Source organism: Rhinolophus sinicus, chromosome 9 (genome assembly GCF_057876585.1).
Source record: "Rhinolophus sinicus isolate RSI-liver-muscle chromosome 9, RSI-T2T, whole genome shotgun sequence".
Taxonomy (NCBI): Eukaryota; Metazoa; Chordata; class Mammalia; order Chiroptera; family Rhinolophidae; genus Rhinolophus; species Rhinolophus sinicus.
Genome location: NC_142509.1, coordinates 37,178,563 through 37,201,033, shown reverse-complemented (window position 1 = coordinate 37,201,033; position 22,471 = coordinate 37,178,563). Strand labels below are relative to the sequence as shown.

General features: G+C 57.1%; 1 protein-coding gene across 29 annotated transcripts in view; it reads left to right on the top strand.

Moving 5' to 3' along the window:
* NCOR2 (nuclear receptor corepressor 2) overlaps nt 1–22,471 on the top strand; it is a 185,489-nt gene that overhangs the window by 36,899 nt on the left and 126,119 nt on the right. For 28 of the 29 annotated variants that reach the window (XM_088801070.1, XM_074321476.2, XM_074321465.2 and 25 more), the window contains 3 exons: nt 12,700–12,899; nt 18,996–19,123; nt 21,330–21,507. In XM_088801070.1, the coding sequence (XP_088657196.1) occupies nt 12,795–12,899; nt 18,996–19,123; nt 21,330–21,507 (411 nt within the window). In that variant the 5' untranslated portion in view covers nt 12,700–12,794. Of the gene's footprint in view, nt 1–329; nt 577–12,699; nt 12,900–18,995; nt 19,124–21,329; nt 21,508–22,471 lie in introns of all 29 variants that reach the window. The other variant, XM_088801067.1, reaches the window with a different exon arrangement.

The following is a 22,471-nucleotide window of genomic DNA, read 5'->3' as shown; positions in this document are numbered from 1 at the left end:
TGTGTAGCGCTTGTATGAAGGTTAAATGAGTGGATACATGCTAAGTGCTTAGAGCGATGGGGGCACGTGCTGAGTGTGATGTGAGGATGCTGTTGCTGCCATTGTTACCGTTTGTGATGTTATGTGATTGTTGTGGTTAGTCGGGCACTAGCTCGTTTTATACCCGTATCAGCCACGGGAAGGAGGGTGCTTGTGATCCCTGCTTCTCAGGGGACGGGATACAAATCCCAGGCCAGAGCCTGTGTGTGGTGGCTCTTTGGCCGGGTGGCCCTGGGAAGGTTGCTTGCCCTCTCTGAGCCTCAGTTTCCTCCTTTTCTTCTCACTTGTAGGCCAGGCTAGGAGGTCAAGACATGGGGCCGGCTCAGGACCTGTGAGAACCAGGCAGCTCTGGCCTCTGGGCCCACCACCTCTCAGCGGCCTCCTCTGAGCCTCCGTTTGCAGCCCCACAGTGTGACTCGGTGTCACTGCTGTCTGCAGGGTCACTCATGTGATGGCTGAACTCCTCTCCTCTCTGAGTGCTGTCCTCCCTTGCGCTGTCCTCTGGGCTGCATTTTTTCTTTCCCTGCTGTTCCCTTGGTAGGTACTGGTTTCCCGCAGACCCCTTCCCTCCACTAGTGGTTGTGAGAAGGCCTTCGGGGGTGAGCTGGCACTTAAGCATGGGATATGCATTTCCGTCCAACCAAAGCCAATCTGAGGGTAGCCGTCCTCCAGGGTCTCCTGAGAGAGGGTCTGCAGGTGGTTTTCCCCTTACAGCTGGCTAGTAACTGAGCTTGGGCCCCCAGGCTTCCCAGAACATCCAGACGGGGCTTGCTTTATGCCTAAGGATTCCAGAGGGTTCCAGAGCATTCCGGCTGGGGGACAGGTGGACACCTACATGCAGGGTCTGAGCTGCCGAGAGGGGCTTCCGCCATCATGTCAGGGTGATGGAGGCTTGTGCCTGGGGCTCCGGGGTGTCGGTTAGAGGTTGGGGGTCTCAGGTCTGGCTTAGCTGGGCAGAGTCTGGATGGGCAGGGAGTGGGGCTGCGGCTGGGGGCACCCCGGGCCTCTGTGCTGTTTCTTAAAGCTCCAGTCATGGTCCTGCCTGGGGACCTTGGTACATGCTGTGCCCTCTTCCTGGAAAACCCTTCTCTGAGATCTTCACACCTTCCCCTCATTTAGGCCTCCTGAAAGAAGCCCCCCATGCCCGCGCCCCTCAGTCATTCCCTGTCACCTCACTACGGTCACCACCTGGGATTTAATGAATGTCCATCCGCCATGTCCCACCAGGATTTTGTTCACCTTGGTCACCACTGTGTCCTGAGTACCGGGCTCATAGTAGGTGCTGAGCAAACACTTGTGTCGGATTCAGTGTCTTCCGCAGGCTGTGGACCTGAGCTTGTCCCTTCTCAGCGAGTGGGGCCTTTCTGGGGACAGAGGCGCTTTGCTTTCACAATTCATCCAGGCCAGCCACACGTGCAGGGCTCCTGCGAGGGGGCCCCTCCAGCTGGAATCCACGTTGAGCGCACCTCCCTCTACCCCAGAAGTTCTGCAGCTGAGGGTTGAGAATGCGTTTGGGGCACTCTCAGAAAACTAGAGTCTTTTGGAAAGCAGTGTGCGTTTGCTCAGAAATGCCCCATAGGAACCCACCAAGCACCCCAGAAAGTCTGCATTAGCTAAAGAGACTCAGGAGCAAGGAAAGTCGGGACCCCTGTGGCGACTGGGATACGGAGGAGGGGTGCAGACTGCATCAGCTTCATCGCAGGCGGGGCAAGCATTCTGAGCACCTTAGTTTACTGAGCCCTTCTAAGAACCCCATGAAGGGGGCCCGAATCAGCCTCTCCAGATGAGGCACAGAGAGGGTCAGCAACTCACCCAGAGACACACAGCTGCAGGCACACACTGTTACATAGGTATGATTAATATGTAATGGCATTTTGTGTGCAGTTGTTTCCGTGCCCAGGGTGACACTTAACGCTTTAAGCAGATTATCCTCTTTCATCCTCAGAGACCCTTTTGTCATGCCTGTTTCAAAGGACGATGGCACAGCTGTAGAGGAGGCAGGATTTGAACCCAGGTTCTCAGGGGCCCTCCCCAGGGCAGGTGCTATTTTCTGGGAATCTGGCTCAGACCGCTTTCCCAGTTTGAGGCCAGAGATGCCCAAACGAGTGGGTTTGTCATTGTGGCACAGAACAGGGGAAGGCAGGAGGGGCCGCCCCCTTTCGCGGAGTCGTGCATTTGCATGACAATAAGCCCTTTGTCCCCGGGTGCAGCCTCCTTCCCAGGCTAATAGCATAATTCCCGGCCTGTGAAGTTGTAATGGGCCTTTTCTGCCTTGGGGGGGGCAGCTGTGTGGGCCGGGCAGGGCTGGTAATAAATAGAGAGGTGGTGATTATCAGGGGCCCGACGCCCCCTTCACCCTTCAGGGGATGGGATTTACTCCCACTGACACCGGAGCAGGCTGACTCTGAGAAGCTTCCTTGGCCGGTTTATCCCCCCATCCCATGCTGAACCACTTCAGGCTTCTTGGCCTGTGAGGTGGGGCAGCTCTCCCCAGAAGCGTGGGTGTGAGAGTCCCTTGTTTCCTGTAAAGTCCAGCGGCTCCATGGCAGGACTGGTCAGAGAAAGCCATTCAAACCCTGGACATGTAGCTTTAGTCACTGTGCCTCAGTTTTCTCACCTGCTTAGTGGGAATTCTGCTGGGGCTTGGCCATGGGGCAGGCAGGGCCGTGGTTGGTATAGTGGGGTGAGTGGTGGTCCCCAGAAGATACGTGTACGTGTTACTATTCAGCCCTGTACGTGTGACCTGCTTTGGAAAAAGGGTCTTTGCAGATGTGTCTTGAGATGAGGTCATCCTAGATTATTGGGTGACCCTAAATTTAGGGACCAGTGACCTTATGAGAGACAAAGAGGAGAAGACACACCGAGGGGATGGCCACGTGAAGACAGGCTGAGACAGCAGTGTCTCGGCCACAAGCCAAGGGATGCCGGGAGCTTCCAGAGCTGAAGGAGGCAGGAAGGAGACTCCCCTAGAGCCTCCGGAGGGAGCACGGCCCTGTCAGCTCCTTGATGTCAGACACTTGGCCTCCAAAGCAGTCAGAGAATACGTTTCTGTGGGCTGCCATTGGTGCCGATTGGCCAGACCTGGAGGGTGGGATCAGCGTCCCCCGGAGTCCAGGGCTCGGGGTGCAGAGGAGGTGGTAGCCCAAGGGACATTGGGGTGCCGTGTGCCACAGCTAGCTCACCCTGTGTGTTGGAGAGGGGCCAGCTGTCGGTCCTTGCCCAGCATCCTCTTTTCCAGCCGGTATGTGTCCCGCTGGGGTGGGGGATGCCACTGATGGTTTACTGTGGAAATGGGCCCAGCCCCTCCCACTGCCTGTTGTAGTGAGAGGCCTCTCAGGTCCCGCCTCCAAGCCTCTGCCCTCTTCGGAGAACATTCCTGCCTGTCACTTGCCATCACCCCCTTTTTCATGCTCCCTTAGGCTTCCCTGGCCCTCTTTTGTGGCTTCTAACTGACCGTAAGTCAGCCTGCAGGCTGTATTTGGATGTCAGGCTGACTTATTGGGTTGGGTTTATAGTCAGTGTTTTACACTGAATTGAGAGATGTCTCTAAATCAGATTTTCTTCTCGAAAGGATTGGAAGCTGTGGGTCCCCTGAGCCCCTTTCCTGAGCCCCGACCACTCCCAGCCTGTGCCCTTCACACAAGCAGCCCCCCACCCCGCCCCTCTCCCTCACTTGATGCTGGCCTGGCCCGGATGTGTTCCAATGCGGGCCTGGTATCTGCAGCCCTCCTTGCTCTCCCCGCTCCCTCTTTCTGGCCTGGGACCCTGTCCCCTGGAGCCCTGTTAGTTTTGCTCCCTCCACAAACTGGGACTCACATCCCGGGTGGGTGCTTAACTTCCCCATTGCCACTCCTGAGCATCTAAGCACGTGTCACTGGACGCCTGGGTGCAGGGGCGGGGGGCTGTGGCTTCTTGATGACTGCTCCATTATCAGACACTCACTGAAGCACAGACGTCCTCGGGCTGATTGAGTGGCCCCTACGTGTCCACATTCCAGCATTGGATGGAGCTGGTCAGAGTGGACCCTTTTCCCCCTCGGCCTGAGTGTCTGGGTGGCAGTAGGGGCCAGGCCTGTGGGAGTCGGGCCGCTGGGGTCCAGACTTAGACTGTTGGTTTGCATGGGAGGGCCGTTGTTGAGTGGGTGGGCTCCCGGCTGGGATGCCACTGCCGGGGGAGCTATTCTTGGCAGCAGAAACATTTGTCCTTGTTCACATGTGGCAGAGGACGTCCCCCAGAGATCTGCCCTGAAATACTAGGGACGACCCCATAAATTCCTCAGCAAGCTGCTCTTGAGGGCCCCATGTGGTGTGCGTGAAAGAGGAGGAGGGGTGGGAGGAGGCATTTCCGGCAGCTACACAGCTGGGGACACGGGTCGCCAGATGTTGGTGCAGGGAGGTCGGTGGGAAACGGGGGCTGCTGCCTTCCTTCCTGGGAGGTGGCCCCCCTTCCCCTCGGGGTCTCAGCACGAGACGTGAGTGATGGGATGGAGGCTGCAAACAGGCGGCAGAGAGAGAGCGCGGCCTGGCCTGTGGCTGCCTGGCCTGGGGTCGGGGCCAGGGGCCCCCCTAGAGGGGCAGAGAATTTCAGAGCAGCCCCTCCCTGTGTCCAGGCCTTAGGTCCTGAGGTGATGTGGGCCAGAGAGGAAGAGGCCTTGTCTGTGGTCCAACTCCGTGCTTGGCTGTGAGGTGCTGCTGAGTGCTGGGACCCCTGGCAGCGCCCTTGCCAGCACTGGGTTTCATGGGGCAGCCCTGACACAAGGAACCACCACAGGGCAACCCAAGCCAGTTGGGTGCTGTTGACTAGCAATTAGGGAGGCCTTCCTGGAGGAGGTGTGTGGCTTATTTAATTTTGTTATTGTTCTTTAAATTGTGACAAAGTGTGCTTACCAAAAGATTTACCATCTCAACCACTTTTAAGCGAGCAGTTCAGTTAAATACATTGATTCACACTGTTGTGCAACCATCACCACCATCATCTCCCAAACTTTTTGATCTTGCAAAACTGAAACTCAGTTCCCATTAAGCACTATCTGTGCCCCCCCCACCCCCGCCCCTGGTAACCTCTACTCTACTTTCTGTCTCTATGGATCTGACTCCTGGTTTGTCTCATGTGAGTGAAATCGCATAACCGCATAGTATTTGTCTTTTTGTGTCTGGCTTGTTTCACTTGGTAGAATGTCAGACCTGTGACCTGCGGCCCGTTTTCTCCTTGGTTGCTGGTTCTTTCCCATCAGGCAGTGAAGTGAATGGACCCAGGGCCGCAGCCCCTCATCCTTTAGAAACCCAGTCCTGGCTGCCCGTGCGTGGATGAGCCGTTACTGTGAGCAGCACAGGCTGAGCCCGACACAGCTCGCCACTTGCGTCCCTGTGGCCCACTCGTTCCCAGCCCCAGGGTTAAGTGGTTTGCCCAGTTCACAGCGGGGGGCCAGCGTCCCACCCCCCATCGCCCAGACACCAGCCTCTTCTCTGGGCCCCTCCTTCCCTGTGCAGGGACAATTGCCGTGGGGAAGACCAGGTGGAGGAGCCGGCCTAATGGAGAACGCGTCCCTCCCGGGTGCCCGTGGACCACAACGAGGAGGCGCCGGGCAAACAGTCACGTAGTGTTTGCGGGATGCCCAAGGCAGAGGGCGCCGCTCGGCAAGGGTTTCCGCGTGGGACCCTGTGACCTGGTGTGTGGGGACGGTTTGTCATGGCTGTGGTTTCTCTCTCTCTTTCTCTGTTCCTTTTAAAATTAAATGGGGAGAAGAGTCAAGGAGGAAGTGATTTTGAGAAGATCCCTGTGGCAGGGGGAGCAGGGCTGGGCTGCCCTGGCTGGAGTCCAGTGGACACAAATGTACCAATTAAACTGGAAACGAACGGGCCTCCTCGGCAGCTTCAACCAGCACTGCTTCCCTTCTGCTCGCCTCGGAGGGGTGTGGGCTGAGTGGGGCCTGGACTCGTGATTTTGGGGGTCAGAATCAGGCCTGGCTGCTTTCTGGCTGTGTGATCTTGGGCCAGTGAGTTCACCTCTCTGAGCCTCGGTTTCCTGATTTGTTGCATGCAGACGATCCTTTTTGGTGAGGGAAATTGGAGCTTCCCCCTGTGTTGGTGCCTGGGGCTGAGATCCAGCCTGCTGTTGGCGAGGAGATACAAGGATCCTGGGAAGGTGTGAGGCACAATTGGGGGTGCTCCCGTCACAGGGGCTGGGGGCCCTTTTTAGGGGAAGGGGGAGATGGGGCCGGTGCCTGGTGTGTTTTGCCCCAGGCCAGTTTTTCCCTGAAGTTTGGTGTAGGCCTGGTCCTCCAGCAAGGCTGAAGCAGCCGTGTGTCCTGGGGCCTGGTCATCCCCATAGACCTGGAGCCCTTCTCCCCATGGCCCCTGGCTGTGTGTTCCCCTAAAGGGCCACTGTACCCACCTCCCCAGATGCCTGGACCCCGTGGGCTGGGGGATCGAGCAGAGGAGGATGGAGTGGGCACATGCCTGCCACTCTCCTGGCCTCAGTTTCCCCATCTGCAACAGGAGGGTGTTGAGTGAGATGTGTGCAGTCACGGTTTCAGGGCTGGGAGGGGCAGCCCCCCTCTTCCCTCTGTTCAGACCCTGCGAGGCCCAGTGACCTCACGGGAAGCGTTGTCTTCAGGTGTGGGTCTCCCCATCCTGTGTGACCTTCTCAGTAGGGACTCGCTCTATTGGTCAGTTCACTTCACCCAGTCTCAGTTTGCTCATCTGCAAAGTGAGGATACTAATAGGAGCTACCACTGTTACTGATGGTATTATCATCGTTACGGTTAGCTTGCCCGCCTCCCTGCCCGGGATTCTGAGCAGTGCAGGGCAGTGATGGCCACAGCTCTTATTTCGGGAACTCTCCTCTGGGCATGGAGCTTTCCGTAGATCTTTTCCCAATGAGTCTTTCCATTGGTCTCTCCCTGGTTGGATTCTAGAGTTCGGACAGAGGTGGTTTCTTCCGGGTCCTCTGTGCCCAGCGGGCTGGGGCTTAAGAAGCAGTTGTGTGGACTTGGGGGTTCCCCGGGGGTGAGTGTGCTCAGCTGTGTCCCCTGTGGGGGCTGGCAGGGAACCTGACATGGGAATATTAGTGGAATAAAGGCATGCTTGGCCCTGGGGGTTGCTTTAAAAAGTGAGACCAGAAAAACCCTGGCAAATTAAACAGTTAAACAGATATCCATCCGTCAGTCTATCTGTTTGTCCATCCGTCCATCCATCCATTCATCTATCCATCCATATATCCGTCTATTCATCCGTCCGTCCACCCACCCAACCCCTGCTGATACGTGGCTGGGGGCTTTCCCTGTTGGGACAGGCCTGTCACTGGATGTTGTCTGATTGGCAGGCCCATGTGTCTGTCTGACTCACTGCTGTAACCCCAGTGCCTGCACATGGTAGGTGCTCAGGCAATTTCCTGATTGACCAGAACAGGGTGGAGACCACATTTGGAATGGTCCCAGCTTGGGGGCGGGCAGGTGGCAGGCCTGAGGGCAGCACCTGAGTTGAGCTCTCAGTGTGGTGACGGAGGCACTGTGCCAGGTTCTGGGATGTTGCAGTGAACAAAGCAAATATTTGTTGGGTTAGATAGTGTCCCCTCCAAAATTCACGTCCGCTTGGACCGTGTAAACGTGAGGGGGTCACTGCAGGTGTCGTTAGTTAAGATGAGGTCACACGGGAGTAGTATGGGCCCTGATCCAATGACTGGTGTCCTTGTGAGATGAGGGGACACCATAATGATGATAGAGACTCAGCGGGAGATGGAGGCGGAGGAGCGGCTGGGGCCACCAGGAGCTGGAGTGGACCAAGGCAGGAGCCGGCCCTGCGACACCTGGATTTCAGACTTCTGGTCTCCAGCACTGTGAGAGAAGAGATTCCTGTTGTTTTCCGCCACCCAGTTTGACACTTTATAGGGCAGCCCCTAACTAGCACACCTACTGTGTGCCAGGCACCGTGTCTCTCGGGGATTCAGCTGTCAATTCAGACAAACATGGAGCAGCTACTGAATGTCAGACCCGGTCCTAGATGCGGAAGAGACAGCGGTGAGGACTGACGGGTCCCTGCCCACGGGCTCCCAGTGCATCCGTGTGTCTCTGGCCTGGGACAGGCTGGCTTGGGGTGGGGGTGCAACAGGCGTGTCCCCTCCGTGGGACCCATAGCTCCTCCGAGCACCCAGGGGCGTCCGATGAGCGTGCATGTGTGCGTGGGTGTGTGCTGGGGGCTTCTCTCCTGCCTGGCAGCTGATTTTTAATTCTGAGGCTCCCCCATCTGCCACAAGTTCCAAGAAAATTACAGGCACGTGTGGCGCAGACAGCTCACCTTTCATCATCTCCCGCAGCGTGGGCTCAGGTCTGAAGGCTCCCAGGCACATTTCAGCAGTTCTGTCACCTTAACAAGCGTGCCCCACCCCCCTCAGAGACAGCTCAGCCCCAGGCGGCTGTAATTTCACCCTCCCCCGATCTGAATCAGACTGCTCAGGACACGGAAAATCTAGGGGATGTGTCTCAGGGTGGTCTCGGCCTCCCTATGTGGGCTGGAGAGGAATGTGGGGACAGCAGGGCCCACAGAACCTTTCAGGACCCCTCTCCCCCACCCTAAGGAAAGAGGCCTCTGCCCAGCAGGGTAGGGTGGATGCCTGTGGGGGGCTCTGACCTCTCATGCTGGACAGGGTCATTCATTGAGCACCTGCTGTGTGCCAGGCGCTGTGATTGGCTCCGGGGACGCAGCAGAGAGCAGGGTGGATGTGAAGTCCGAGCCAGGGCAGTGACAAGGGACTGTGGGGTTAGCAGGACAGTGGGATGCTGCCACATTGGACCTGTAACCTATGGGGTCTCCTGTGGGCCGCTGAGGGGTCCTTGCTGTGCGCCGCCCCTGGGGCAAGTGTGGTAGAGGGCCACACTGGAGGCCCTGCCGGCCATTCTTGGGGAGGCCTGCTGTGGACTGTGTGTGGGGAACCCTCCTCCAGCTGGCTCCTGGGGTGGCAGGGCACGCTCCCTGGTGCCATGGTTTGTAGCTTGGCTGTGCAAGGCTTGGTTGGGACTCGGGCTCAGAAGCGTCCCACGCCACCTGGCCAAGCACTGTCCTTTTTTCCTTGGAGCTCTGGCCTTGCTGAGCTTGCCTTATTGAGCACCTGCTGTTTACCCGACACGCTTCACAAGCATGCATCCTTGCAGCGGAAACCCTTGTGTCCCTCGGCAGCTGAGGACACTGAGGCTCAGAGCCATGGGGCACCTGGCCCAACGAGGGAAACAAAGGGCTCCCGTCCCCGGGGCCGCTCGGCCTCTGTCACTGTATGGTGAGCTCTCTCCGAGGCCTTCCCGCCATTTGCCGCTTCTCCATCTCTGTCAGTGCTGCCCCAGTCCCACCAGCGTTCTCTCTCGCTTGGACGGTTGCAGTGGCCCGCTAGGTCTCCCGGTTGGTCCACTCTTGCTCTCCACAGACTGTGTGTCAAACACTGTGACCCTTTACCCACTCCTCAACTGCCTGCGGTGGCTCCCCGAGGCCTCGGAACAAAAGGCATCCTTACCATGGCCCCGTCTCCACCCTCTGCCCCCAACCACCCATCTGCTTTCTCTCTCTCTGGATTTGCCTCTTTTATATACATAGAATCATACGTTATGTGGTCTTTTGTGTCTGGCTTCTGTCACTTAGTCTAATGTTTTCAAGTTCATTCATTTGTAGCGTGTGTCCACACTCTGTTCCTTTTAATGGCAGAATCGTACCCCACTGGGTGGCTCTAGGACATTCTGTTTGTTTACCCATCATCAGGTGGCGGACACTTGGGTTCTTTGTACCTTCGCCTGTTGTGTGACTCGTGCTGCTGTGAACAAGCGTGGACATTTATTTGTTTGAGTCCCTGCTTTCAGTTCTTTTGGGAGTGTGCCTAGGAGTGGAATTGCTGGGTCATATGGTAACTCCATGTTTAACATTTTGAGGACCTGCCAAACTATTTTCCTAAAGTTTTTTTTGAGTTGGCAATAAATGTGGCTGAGGTTGGGAGGAGTGGAAATTGAGTTTATTGAATAAACTCGTGGTGAATGAGGGAGGCTGGAGGTCCACACAGGTCCCCAGCTTTGGGGACAGCCTGCACAGGAGGACGCTAGGCCAGGGAGGTGGGAGGGTGAACCCTTGATGGATGAGGGGGGAGGCTTCAGCCCCCCAAGCTCAGCAGTGGACACCCTGTAAGTCCTGAGGGGGTGGGAGGGCAGGGATGTGGCTGAGGATTCTCCAGGGCTGCTCTGAAAAGGTGTCACCTTCCTGGCTTCTAGAGCCCGTGGTGCAGTGCCACCTTGAGCACCTGGCAGGGGCCTGCCATCCCCAGTCAGCATCTCATTAGGCAAAGGAGGTTAGAAATGACTTGTCACCACCTTGTGCACCACGAAATCAAATACCAATTTGGAAGTGGCCTGCAGTGCTCTTGGAGGAGGGACACGTGGCGTGAAGCAGCGAGCAGCAGTCCTGCCTAAGCTCTGGCCTTGTGTCCTTGGAGAGGGCAGAGCGGGCACCTGTTTAAAATCCAGAGAGGGAGGAATAGAATGGGCTTTGCTGCTTCGGACGAGCGGGGCCTGCAGGTTTTGAGACCAGCAGGAAAGGGGGAATTCTGAAATGGTCCAGCATTGGTGGCCACACCTGCCCCCTCTCCCAAGGCCAGTCTCGTGTGTCTGGGCTGCAGGACAGATGCCACGTTGTTCTGGTGGAGCTGGCAGGGGCAGCCCTTCCTCCCTCCCACGTCAGATCACCGCTAGGACTGCACTGACCGTTCTAGGGACGGTACTTCATCACAGTAGCTCCTGTTGGTTGTGACCCAGCCAGCAAGACTTGTTCCCGTGTTACATGGACATCCTGTCTCGGTGGCTGGGTAAAGTCCACGTGGGCACTTCCTGACGTGGTTGCAGGGGCGTCAGGCTTCTCTCTGGACCTCTTTGGCTTTTCAGTATTGGAAGGCTTGACGGCACCCAGTTGAAGCATTGCCTCCTCTGTGACTCCCTCCTTCCCTGGGTGAGTCAGAACTTTTGGTGGCAAGTGACAGAAACCCAGGTTGGACTGGTGAAGGCAAAACACCCAGGAGCACCGTGGCTTCTCTAAATAAAGAAGCAGGCTTGGATTTGCCTGCGGGCACAGCTGTCATCAGGACCCGAATGTCCTCTCTCCACCCTTCAGCTCCACCTTCCTGCGGGTTGGCATCATTCTGGGACAGGCTCCTGTCACGTGGTGGCCCCCAAGCGCCCCCGGCTTTCATCCTCCCAGCTGGTTCCTCCAGCAAAAGGCTCACGACTGACTCTCATTGGCTCAGATTGGGTCACATGCCCATCCCTGAACCAATCACTGGCCCAGGGGAAGCAGAAATCGGATTGGCCAGGCCCAGATCACGTGACTACTCCCAGCGCCTGGGGAGGAAAGTCAAGTCTGTAGTAGAAGGTGAGGGTGGGGAGTGGGGTGCAGCTAGGGCCCCCTGACGGGGCCTCATCCCTCCCCTGACCGCCGTGATCGCCGTCTTCCCTCCCGTACCTGCCCGCGTTAGACCTCCAGTCGGCAGATCACCAGGGAGGGCTAGGGCGGCCACCCGCTTGGAGAAGGACAGTAGTTCCTGGGAGGGCAGAGTGACGAGGGACCTCTTTGCAGGAAGCTGGGGCACTTTCTAGTTACCTGATCACGTGAGATCGCACAGGAACGTCCAGGTGGCCCCCGCACCATCTTGGGTTTTCCTGAGCTCTGGGCGTGTTGGCATGGAGGGCGGTTTGCACATGGTGGGGCCGGGGACACACCTTCTCTGAGTGGCTGAGTGGAGGCCTGGGGCATGTCCGGCTCTCGGTCCAGTGTGGGCAGAGAAGCCTCTCGTAACCTGGGGCAGCGGAGCATGGAGCAGTGGTCCGCAGAGAACGGATCCTGGGGAGTACGGGGCCCCGGAGACTTCTGGGCCAAGGCAGCTTCCGATTAGGGGCCCCCTTGCTCCCTTGATTCTTTCTTTCTGGGTCTCAGTTTCCCATCTGTGAAGCCAGTGGATATTTATTGGGATTCTCTCCAGTGTAGACACATGGTTTCTCTGTTGCCGCCAGGAGCCTTTGGGGGCCCAGGTGGCTCTCATCCGTGTCCTCCGCTGTTTCCCTGGTGTGGCCCTTGGTGTCCTGATGCACTGCTCCCACATCATAGCGTCACCGTCCTGCAGAGGCTCCCCAGGAGGCCCCAGCCTTGCCTGGGGTCACTCTGTGACCCATATCCTGCCCAAGCTTTGACTGCCCACCACCTCCTGGGGCAGTCGTGTACCTCCCCCGGCCATGCCTCTCGTGACAGGTCCTCAGCTGCTTTCCACAAGCTCCCGGGTGCTCTCGGAAAACTTCTTGGAGTGGGGTCAGGGGGCATGGGGCTTGGGAACCATCACGGGGTGGTGGGGGCAATGCTGTCATGGTGGGGGTTCCTGTGTCTGCTGAGTGAGGCCCTTGGCAGTGGGGGAAGGCACCCCTCTTCCTGGTGTAGCTTGGGGGGCAGCTGCTGGCCTAGCCTGGGGCTCAGTTCCTCCAATGCTGTGTCACGTCTCCTGTGCTGTCCGTGGGTAGGGAGGAGGGTCAGGAGGACCTGTGTCCTGCTCTTCCTTACGGGCACCAAAGGAAGGGCTTGACACCCCCAACGGGGTCCCACGAGGAGTTGCTGCCCCGTGTCTGATCTTCTTTTCTGATTTTTCTCACAGGTCCCTGTGACAGGGCAGCCCGCAAGCAAATGACGAGGACTGGCTTATAATCCTCAGTGGACATTGAGAGGGAGCTGACCTGGACAAGCCCCGCCATGTCGGGGTCCACACAGCCTGTGACGCAGACGTGGAGGGCCACCGAGCCCCGCTACCCGCCCCACGGCATATCCTATCCCGTGCAGATCGGCCGACCCCACACGGTAAGGGCGCCCAGGGCCACCTTTGGGGCTTTCTCCTGTCACGGAGTCCCTGCCCAGTTCCTTTTTCTCCTCAGAGTCGGGGCTCCTGGTGTGGCTCAATGTGTCCCTGAAGGGACGTGGGTCCTCGGCAGAGACCTCCGGCATCCGTGGCCTGCCAGGCTCTGTGCATCTGGTAAAATCTGTTAGTTCCCACTTTAAAGATGGGAAGGTAGAGATCAGGGCCAGGCTGAGCTGGTACATCTCAAAGTCAGCAGAGAAATTTGCATGCAAACATGAAGTGCCTGCTGTACACACTTTCCTTACCATGCTGTAAGATTGGGGTGCCTTCCTGGGGGCCGCTGCTTGTAGTCCCTACTCTCTCTGATCCTTAACCCCAGAGTTTCTTCACTATGGTGATGCTTGTGGCCCTGAGACGACGAGGCCCAGTACATGTCATGTCTCAATCCCTGAACTTGGGGTCCAGGGTGGTGGTTCTATTCACTGAGTGGGACAGCCTGCCTGGCGGGGAGCAGGTGTGCTTTCAGTACTTGTGCCCTCATAGCCAGGTCTCCTAGGCTGCACCCCCTCTGCCCACACTTCCTGCCTTCACCTCTAGCTGCATGAGGACAGGCCTTTGGTTCTGCTCTGTGGGCATTGTTAGGTACCTCCTGTATACCATAACCTTGTGTGCTTGCCAGAGGGCTGACTCTAAGGGGCCTGGGCCTCCCCTGTTTGGCCTCCTGGCTGCTGGGCAGTGGCTGAACCCCTGTAGTCACAGCTGGGGTAGCAGCTGGCCAGTGTGCATATGTCCTGCTGGCCAGTGTGGTCCTTCCTCATGAGACAGAGAGGAAGTGGCATGGAAGGACATTTCCATCAGTGAGTGAAGCGTGGTCACATATGAACCCACTGGCCCAGCCTGGGGTGTCCCAGACAGTGGCCTCTTGAGGCCATGTGCCCTCCTCCACCCCCGGAAGCTTGTCAGAGCCAGCGCATGAAAGAGTTACGAGACCTGTCCCCTGCATGGAGTCACCCAATCTCACAAACAACCCAATGAAAGAGTACCTCGAATTGTTTTCCCATTTTGCAGATGAGGGGACTGAGGCCAGGAGGTTAAATCACGGTGAGAAGGCAGCCTGCTTCAGCCTCATGGTGCTGAGCCTGGTGTTGGATGCCTCTGTTTATGGGCACCTACTGTGTGCCCAGGGCTGAGCAGTAGCTCCCGCAGGTGAATTATCATGTATTGGTAGGGTTCCAAGCGGGAACCCTGTTCCAATCATCACGTATTCCAAGCGGGAATTCCTGCCCTGTCCCAGGAATTATTTTGCTTTCCCCTTCCCGAAACCCAAGATATGAACTGTTTTCTGTTCTCCACGATGAATTGTTTCCACAAAGTTGCGGCCGATACTACCAACCACCTGGGTTCAAGGAGCCGATTTTCCCGATTTCCCAACCAACTTTTCTCGGGATTCAGGAACGGGAAAGTGAAAAAAAAAGAAAAGAAAATTTCTTTCCCGAGAACGGGTGGGAATTCCCGCCCGGAAACCCTGTTGCCATTGTCGTTATCATGGGTGCCACCAACACTAACAAAATTAAGGGCTCTCGTGTGCCGAGCGCGTCCTGTAGGGCAGACGTTTTGCTCAGTCCCGTCTGTGGACAGTACACTGGCTCCTTTCTCCTATTCACCCCAGAGGGAGACCCTGACGCTCTTCATTCTGTAGATGGGAAATACTTTGCAGGTGAGGAAACAGGACAGGTAACCTCTCTGAGTCTCAGTCTTCCAGGCACACGATGGGGGTAATGGGAGCACCCATGTCCTGACCCATCAGGACCAGACGTGACCTGTGTACTGTCCTCAGGCCAGTGCCTGACACACGTGCAGCCCAGGTGCCCCTTTGCTCTTGTATATGCTCCTGTCACTGTTGGCTGCCTGGGGAGGCCGCCCCCCCGGGGCGCCTGGCTCATGCCTCTGCCTCTCTTACTTCTCCTCCCCTCCTGCTGGGTTTGCACCCCTCTCCCACCGCTTACCCACGGACCCAGCCTCGGGGACCCAGCCCCTGCCTTCCTGATGTCCCTCCTGCGCTTTGTCCTGGCTGGGCCCTCTCGGTCATTTGGGGTCACCAGCTGACCCCAGACACCTCCCATTCTTCCCCCGCTGGAGCGTCAGTGACGCAGGATGTGGCTGGACAGGACCCAGTGGTCACCACCCCTCCAGCAGGAGGCGAAGGCCAGGGGTGAGTGGGGGCCCTGGGCAACCATTGGGTGGGGCGTCTTTATCCTGTGTGGTGGCAGCAGTGTGTGCCTAGTCCCTGACCACCCTGCCTTGTGCTGGGGCGGCCCAGCGGGGACCCTGCTTGTTAACTGAAGGCAGGAGCCAGAATACTGGGCAGGGGTCTTGCTCTTCCGGGTGTGTATCTGGGGCTGGAGCTGCTTTCCTTTGGCTGGTGTGAAGGGAGCGACCCCTTCACACCAGCCCCTCCTAAAGTCAGGGCATGGTTTGGGAGTTGCCCCTATTTTTTGAGACTTTGGAAGACAGGGTGGAGAAGAGAGGCAATCGAAGCACAGAAAGACGAATGCCCCATCCAAGGGCGAGGTGGGAACCGTGTCCCAGCTCCTGGTATAGTATTATAGCTGAGGCAGGCTTGCTGGGGTGTAGGGGCAGGGCCTCGACTTACGGACCTGTGACCTTCCTGGGACTCAGCTCACCTGCTCCCGACAGGCTTGCCTCCGGGGGTGGCACCTCCTGGCCCTGAGACCTCCTCCAGGTGCTCTGGGCATAGGGTGGCTTTGATGACCAGTCCCATCTGCAGCCTGAAGAACCTCCAGGTGTGGCTTTGAATCCATTCCTCCCAACTTGCTGAGTGACATCGGCTACTCACTTAACTCTGTGGGGCAGCCTCAGTTTTCCCATCTGTAATATGGGTGTCATGGATCTGAGCCCTCGAGGTGATTGGGGTGGTGAGTGTACATGGCAGTCGTCTCTTTCCCCCTGGCAGGGTAGCAGGAAACTCAAGGAGGCCTGTGCCCCTCAGGACTGCAGGACTCTGGACTCTGAGGGGTGGTGGGAACTGACTCTTCTGCCGGCCGTGCTTTGGCCTGTGTCATCTGCAGGCCGCTGGTGTGCTATGACCAGCACAAATGGAAGCTTGGTTCTAGATGTGCTTGCAGACAGACGCCTGCACCCCAGGCTGCGGAGGCCTAGTTCTGCTGACCCAGCTTCAGGCACACTCCGAGCCTCTGTGGATGTCGGTGTGTGCGTGGCTTGTGGAATTCCACCTGCTTCCCCTGCAGGATCTCTCTATGCCCTGTTACCTCCCCCACAGCATCAGGACCCCACATTTTTCCCTGAGGGTCTTTGCTTGGCACAGAGGGTCTCCCAGGATTGAGGGTCTTGACGCACCCTCCCTCCTTGCTTCCTTTGGGGCTTTTTATGGCCCAGCTCGAGTCTGCCTTCTCCCCCAAATCCTCCGGAACCCCCTCAGCTCTCCTGAGCTCCTGCAGTCCTTGTGTTGAATGAATGTGTTAAAGTCAAAAGACAGGATCTGAATCCCAGAGCTACCCCTTGCTGTGTGGCCTTGGGCAAATTAATTAACCTCTCTGTGCCTCATTGTAGAAGGGCGGTAGAAGGGCTGTTTGAAGCACAGGCTCTGGAGTCAGACTGCTTGCATTCACATCCTGCCTCAGTGACATCCTAGCCGTGAAACTTTGGACAAGTGGCCTTACCGCCCCGTGCCTCAGTTTCCCCATCAGTTGACTGAGGGTAGTTAAAAGATGGTGAGGATCAAATTAGTTGACATGTGCAGAGGCCTTTTCCCAGTGCCTGGACAGAGTTAGCATGCACTGATGTAGAAGAGTGGTAACTCTGATGATGACACTATTGCTATGACGACAGCGTAGCTGTTTGTGTCCTTTTCATTTCTTCCTAGAACACACTGTGGGCTTTTCCTCTGGAGGAGGGTGGCTGACTTCTGTAAATATTTCACGCTTTCCAGGCCATGCTGTCTCTGTCACAACTATGTGGTGCTGCTTCCGTTGTCTCATGAAAGCAGCTCAGCCAAGACGTAAATCTATGGCCATGGCCATGGCCATGAGCCAGTGACATGTGATGAAACAGGCTGAGCCTGGCTTTGGCCTTGGGTTGCTGACTTCTGCCCTAGATCAGTGCTTATCAAACTCTGTGGGAAGGACCAGTATGTTTAATTTCCAGTTTGTCACAAACTGATACATGGTCCTACTGCGTGTGACCCAATTCACAGATGCGGGGGCTGGGAGGGGTGTCTAGGCTGAGGCCAGGAGGCCCTGGGGTGAAGATTGGTGGTGTGGACACTGCAGGAGTGGCCCCTCACATGCTTCTTAGACGGACTTCGCTGACGAGCTCATCCCACTTGGCTCCTGAATTGGGAAACTGAGGCCAGAGAGTTCTTGCAGTGGCTTCTCCATACCCACTCTGTGGGGGCCCCTGCGCCACGTGACTCTTGCTGCCTCGGTTGGCAGTTGTAAGTGCTGTCTTGCCGAGTCCCTCTCCCGAGGGATTGGGCTGTCTGCCTCTCTGCCACTTTGCTTTTGTGCTAAAGAGCCGGTGGGAAAAATTTCCTCCTGGCAGACTGCAAGACCTGCTGATTTCTTTTCACACCTCTGTGCGTGCGCACAGAAGATCTTTGCCTGGCAGCCTCGCCAGAGCAATCCCAGAGGCCTCCACTCCCTCCCTCAAGCCCTTTCTTCTTCCTTTTCCCCCACCTCCCTGTCTACAAGCACCTGGTGCTTTGTGCTAGACTCATGGAGCGCAAGGGTGGGGAGGATGAGCCCTTTCCTGCCTTCCGGAAGCTGCCCTCAGCCTTGGGGTAAATCTCTTGGAGAGTTAAGTGGGATTAGAGGTAGGAGGCACAGAGGCCTCCTTCCATCTGGGTCAGTCACCTGTTTCAAAGATGAGGAAACTGACACTCAGAGGGTTTGAGTGATGGACAGATACCGCCAGCCTCAGGCCTTGCAGCTCTGTTTCCGCATGGGCTGCCTGGTAAGGCCTTTCCCTCATTGTTTCCAGCCTGAGGTTGACAGGGTCTCTCTTGATTCCAGTTACTCATCCTCTCTAGCCTGGCCTTTCATCTTACATGCTTGTTTTGGGGGCTGTGAAACACATACTTTCCCTGCACACCTACCTGGTATCATCTGATTCTCTTTGCAGAAATAACTGTTTAAAAAACAATAAGCTCGACAGCAAAAGAATGACTAGATATTTTTTTATGGAAAATTGGGACAATTTAAAGAAAGGTGCCAAGAAGAAAATAAATCACCTGCAATCCCACTCTCTCCTAATCCTTACCTGTGTCAGACATCACTAATTGATTCACACACACACACACACACACACACACACACACACACACACAGTGTAACTAACTGTTCTAGACAGACAGAACTAATCAATTTGGATTGGTACATGGATAAAGCCTGTCCCATTTTCTCGTTTGAAAGACTTGTTTCTATTTTTTTTAACATTTTAATGCTTCTCAAATCAGGGTGTATTGACAACTGGGGCACACCTAATTTGTTAATGTTTAGTGTTTCCCTGGATGACAATGGAGAGTGGATGGCATTTGACTAAAAAAGTAGGAGGGTTTTGCCTGCAGTTTATTCTTCTGACTTTGATCTGTGCTTATGTATGTGACACACGTGTGCGGTTTTTCCTTTGTTTCGGGGCCTGGTCTTTGAGCCTTGCAGACCCTCCCCTGGTATGTGACACACGTGCCTCACTGTCTCACGTGGGTCCGTGTTCACTTAGTGCCCTTGGCAGACATCAGGCCGCCCTTTCATTCCCGTCGTCCCTGCTGACACGCGGGCTCGGTGTTCTCATCTGCAAAGCAGGCAGAATCGCAGAGCGGCAGGCCTCGGCGACGCTGTGTGGGAAGGACTGAGCGCACTGCCGGCCCAGAGCGCCTGCCCACTTAGCTGTGTGTGCCACAGTGCGTTGGCCGTTGGCTTCTGGCCTCGGGGGCCAGGGAGGACAAGGGCTGGGCCTCCTGGCGCAGGAGCGAGCCCTGCACAGGGGGCTCTTGGCTCTGCCTCCCGGTGTAAAGTGGGCCGTGAGCCCTGGCATTGGCTCTCATTCTGCTCTCTCTGTAGGACGTCGGGCTGCTTGAGTACCAGCACCACCCCCGTGACTACACCTCACACCTGTCACCTGGCTCCATCATCCAGCCCCAGAGGAGGAGGCCCTCCCTGCTGTCCGAATTTCAGCCCGGGAATGAAAGGTGAGGGGAGGCTTACACCCCCACCCCTCCTTGCTCAGAACCACGGAACTGTTTCTCAGATGGGGAAATGGAGGCGCATGGAGAAGCAGGAGCTTGCTGGGCTGGTGTTAAATGAGGGGTGCCAGGCTATGTGTTTGCCCTTGTACTGGGGCCAGGATGGGGATGGGCGGGGAATCGCTATGTGACCCTCAGACTCCCTGCTGTAGGTCTTCTGTGGGTGTGTGGTCCATGCAGGAGGGGGTGACCATCAAAATGTGGGGGAGAGGGGCTGGGTCGCTTGTTGGGAGGGACGTGTCCACACCTGGGTACACACAGGGAGCTGGAGCCGCCTTCCTTCCCTCCTTTTGTTCTCCCTCTTTTCTTCGAGTCCTTTTCTGTCCCTCGGCTGGCATACAAGGCCCTCTTGTGTCTGCCCGCTGCTGGGCCAGCTTTGCTTAAATCCAGGTAGGAGGGAACGAGCCAGTGTGGCCGTGTGGGGACCTCAGCGAGGGGAGGGGCAACAGCAGAGCAGGGCCCACGTGGCCTGAGACAGTAGCAGCACACATCGCTCAGGCCTGTGCCTCTGACACGTGCTGGCCCTTCCTAGGCTGTGGGCACACAGTGGGAATCTCGACAGATGGCTCTGCCCACAGGGAGCCTCCATGCCACAAACACACACAGTCACTCTAGACGTGGCAGGTGACTTGTCACCTACTGGGCAGGAAGGGCTGCTGCTTGGCTGGGGTGGCCAGGAAAGGCCTCTTGGAGGAGGGCCTCTTGGTTGCTAAGTAGCCAGCCATTCAGAGAGCTGGGTGGAGGCATGCAGGTGGCAGGGACAGTACCAGCAAAGGCTTGGAGTTGAGAAGGTGCTTGGAGTGTTTCAGAAAGGCAAGGAGGCTGCTGCTGGAGTGAGCAGGTGACTGGGGGCAGGGCAGGGGCTGAGTTTCACAGGAGCTACGGGACGCTTTTGAGCTTCGGATGGACTGGATGGAACGTCTACTCTGAGATCCTTCAGGCTGTGCGCAGTGATTGTTGGGCCTGGGGGACCACTGAGGCTGGGCTGGCCCGAGGCCCGTGCCGTTGGCTTCTCCTGTCACTCTGCTGAGGCTGCGAGTTACATGGATGGCCTGTGTTTACTCACTGGGACTAGAAACTCCAGAGACCTGGCCTGAGCCTTTGTGGTACCACATACCCCTGGAGGTGTCCCAGGGCCACGCAGGGAGGCCACCGTCAAGGGCCATGGCTGCAGTCTTTCAGGAGCAGGTGTCCTTGAGTGGGCGGATGCTTCGGAGGTGAGATGGGGTGTGGCTGGTGGGCAGGGAGACTTCTGTTGGGAGGAGGTGCCACGTGCGCCGAGACATCTAGGAGGAGGGGTAGCATGGAAGGAGCAGGTGTGTGAGTGTTCTTGGCCGACGCCTCGCAATTGTAAAGGCTCTGAGGCAGGAATACAGTGGGCCAGGTAAGTGAGGGCCAGACACGGCAGGGCCTGAGCGTGAGGGGAATGCGTTTGAATTTGATTCCAAGTTTACTGGAAAAGGCATCAACTTGAAAAACATTTCAGAAGGGGCAATGTTTGGGCCGTCTGAGAAGGAGCAGTAGCTGGAGGTGGAGGCCGAGTGTCCTGGCTCTGCTGTGTGTGCTCAGGAAGGGCCGTGTCTCAGGAAGGACCCCTGAAAATTGGGGAGGAGGATTAAGGAGAGCCAGACAGAAGGGACGAGGCTGGACAGCTCCCATCTCTGCATCAGGCAGCTGGGCTGAGTTGAGGAGACAAGACCAGGTTTAGCAGCAAGAGTGCTGTGATCGGCTGGTGATGTCTGCCCTGGGTGGGTGATGTGCACGTGGCACCGTCTGTGATTATCCGAGTTAGACCCATAGTGCTTTTTGGACTTGATTGTACCCACGAATCACCTGGGGATCTTGTGTAAGTGCAGTGTCTGACTCAGTAGGTCTGGGGTGGGACTCAAGATCCTGCATTTCTCCCCGGCTCCGGGTGGGGCTGCTGCAGCCGGTTCTTGCACACACAGCAGCGAGGGTGTGTGGAATCGGTGCATTTTCTTCCTGTAAGCACAGCGAGTGAATGTTGACTTGAGGGAAGACAAGTCTGTGTGAGTCTGTGCCCTTGGACAGGTGGGCACTTCTCCCGCAAGATCGAAGAGGGCACGGTGCCCAGTAGGTGTGCCGCGGGGAGGGCAGTGGACGTGATGCCGTATGCCCTTGCCTCTTGCAGGTCTCAGGAGCTTCACCTGCGACCTGAGTCCCACTCATACCTGCCTGAGCTGGGCAAGTCGGAGATGGAGTTCATTGAGAGCAAGCGCCCTCGCCTGGAGCTGCTGCCTGACCCCCTACTGCGGCCCTCACCCCTGCTGGCCGCGGGCCAGCCTGGGGGCTCTGACGACCTGTCCAAGGTAAGGCCTGGCCCCCAGCTGGGAGCTCCTCTGAAGGTTTGGCGTCTGCTGTGATTGAGCTGCGTGCATGGGAAAGGGGACGTGTGCGGTACAGCTTGGGCCAAGGCTGGGAGGTGCACTGAGCACGGTGCACGCAGAGGCTGGGCGGGTGGTGAGAGGAGGGTTGAGGGCGAGGTTTTGTCTGTCAGCCGTTGCGTGGCTGGAGAGGGACAGCTCTCACCCAAGTGTGTCCCGCCTGCGGGGACCACCATGCCCCCAGTGTCCTAGAGGGCCCTTTGGTTTCACTCTTCTTTAAAACAGCAAGTCAGAGCTAATCTGGTGTTTGGAGAATGTGCATAGATTAAGCACCTATGGTTTGCTGCTGCTGGGGTGAGGCTCTGCCGTTTCAGTAGAGCTCAGGGCAATTGATGCTGAAAGCTCGTTTGACCTCCATTTTCATGGAGGAAGCCGACTGAGGAGCCATAGCCAGTGATCCAGATGCTTCTGTCCCCCAGGGTCACCCAGCTGCCTGGAAACTTGTTATTTCACGGTCTCTGCCTGGGCTGGGGCGGGGGCGGGGGCCAGGTGACGTGCTTGTCCTTGGCCGGCCGTGTGATGGATGCCCCTTCCGCGCGTGCTGAGCGGTTCCATTAGACTTCTTCACAACCACGGGGACACACATGAGCTCGTTAACGGCGTCCCAGCTGCTGGGCGAGGTCACTGCTCATCTTACTGCAGCACTGGTGGAGGTGGGTGGGGGCTGGGACCAGACCAGGGGAGGGAAGTGGCCCACTCAGGCCTGCTGGGTCCTCTTCTCTGCCTGATGTCGGGTGGGATTGAATGGTGGGATTCAGGCGGAGGCGGGTCCTTTATTCGGGAGCTGGCAAGAAAAGGGTGTTTCCATGGTGGTGACAAGTTCACATTAAGTGAGTTCTGGCTGTGTGCCAGGTGCCACTGTCATGCCATAATATCTTCTCAGCCCAAC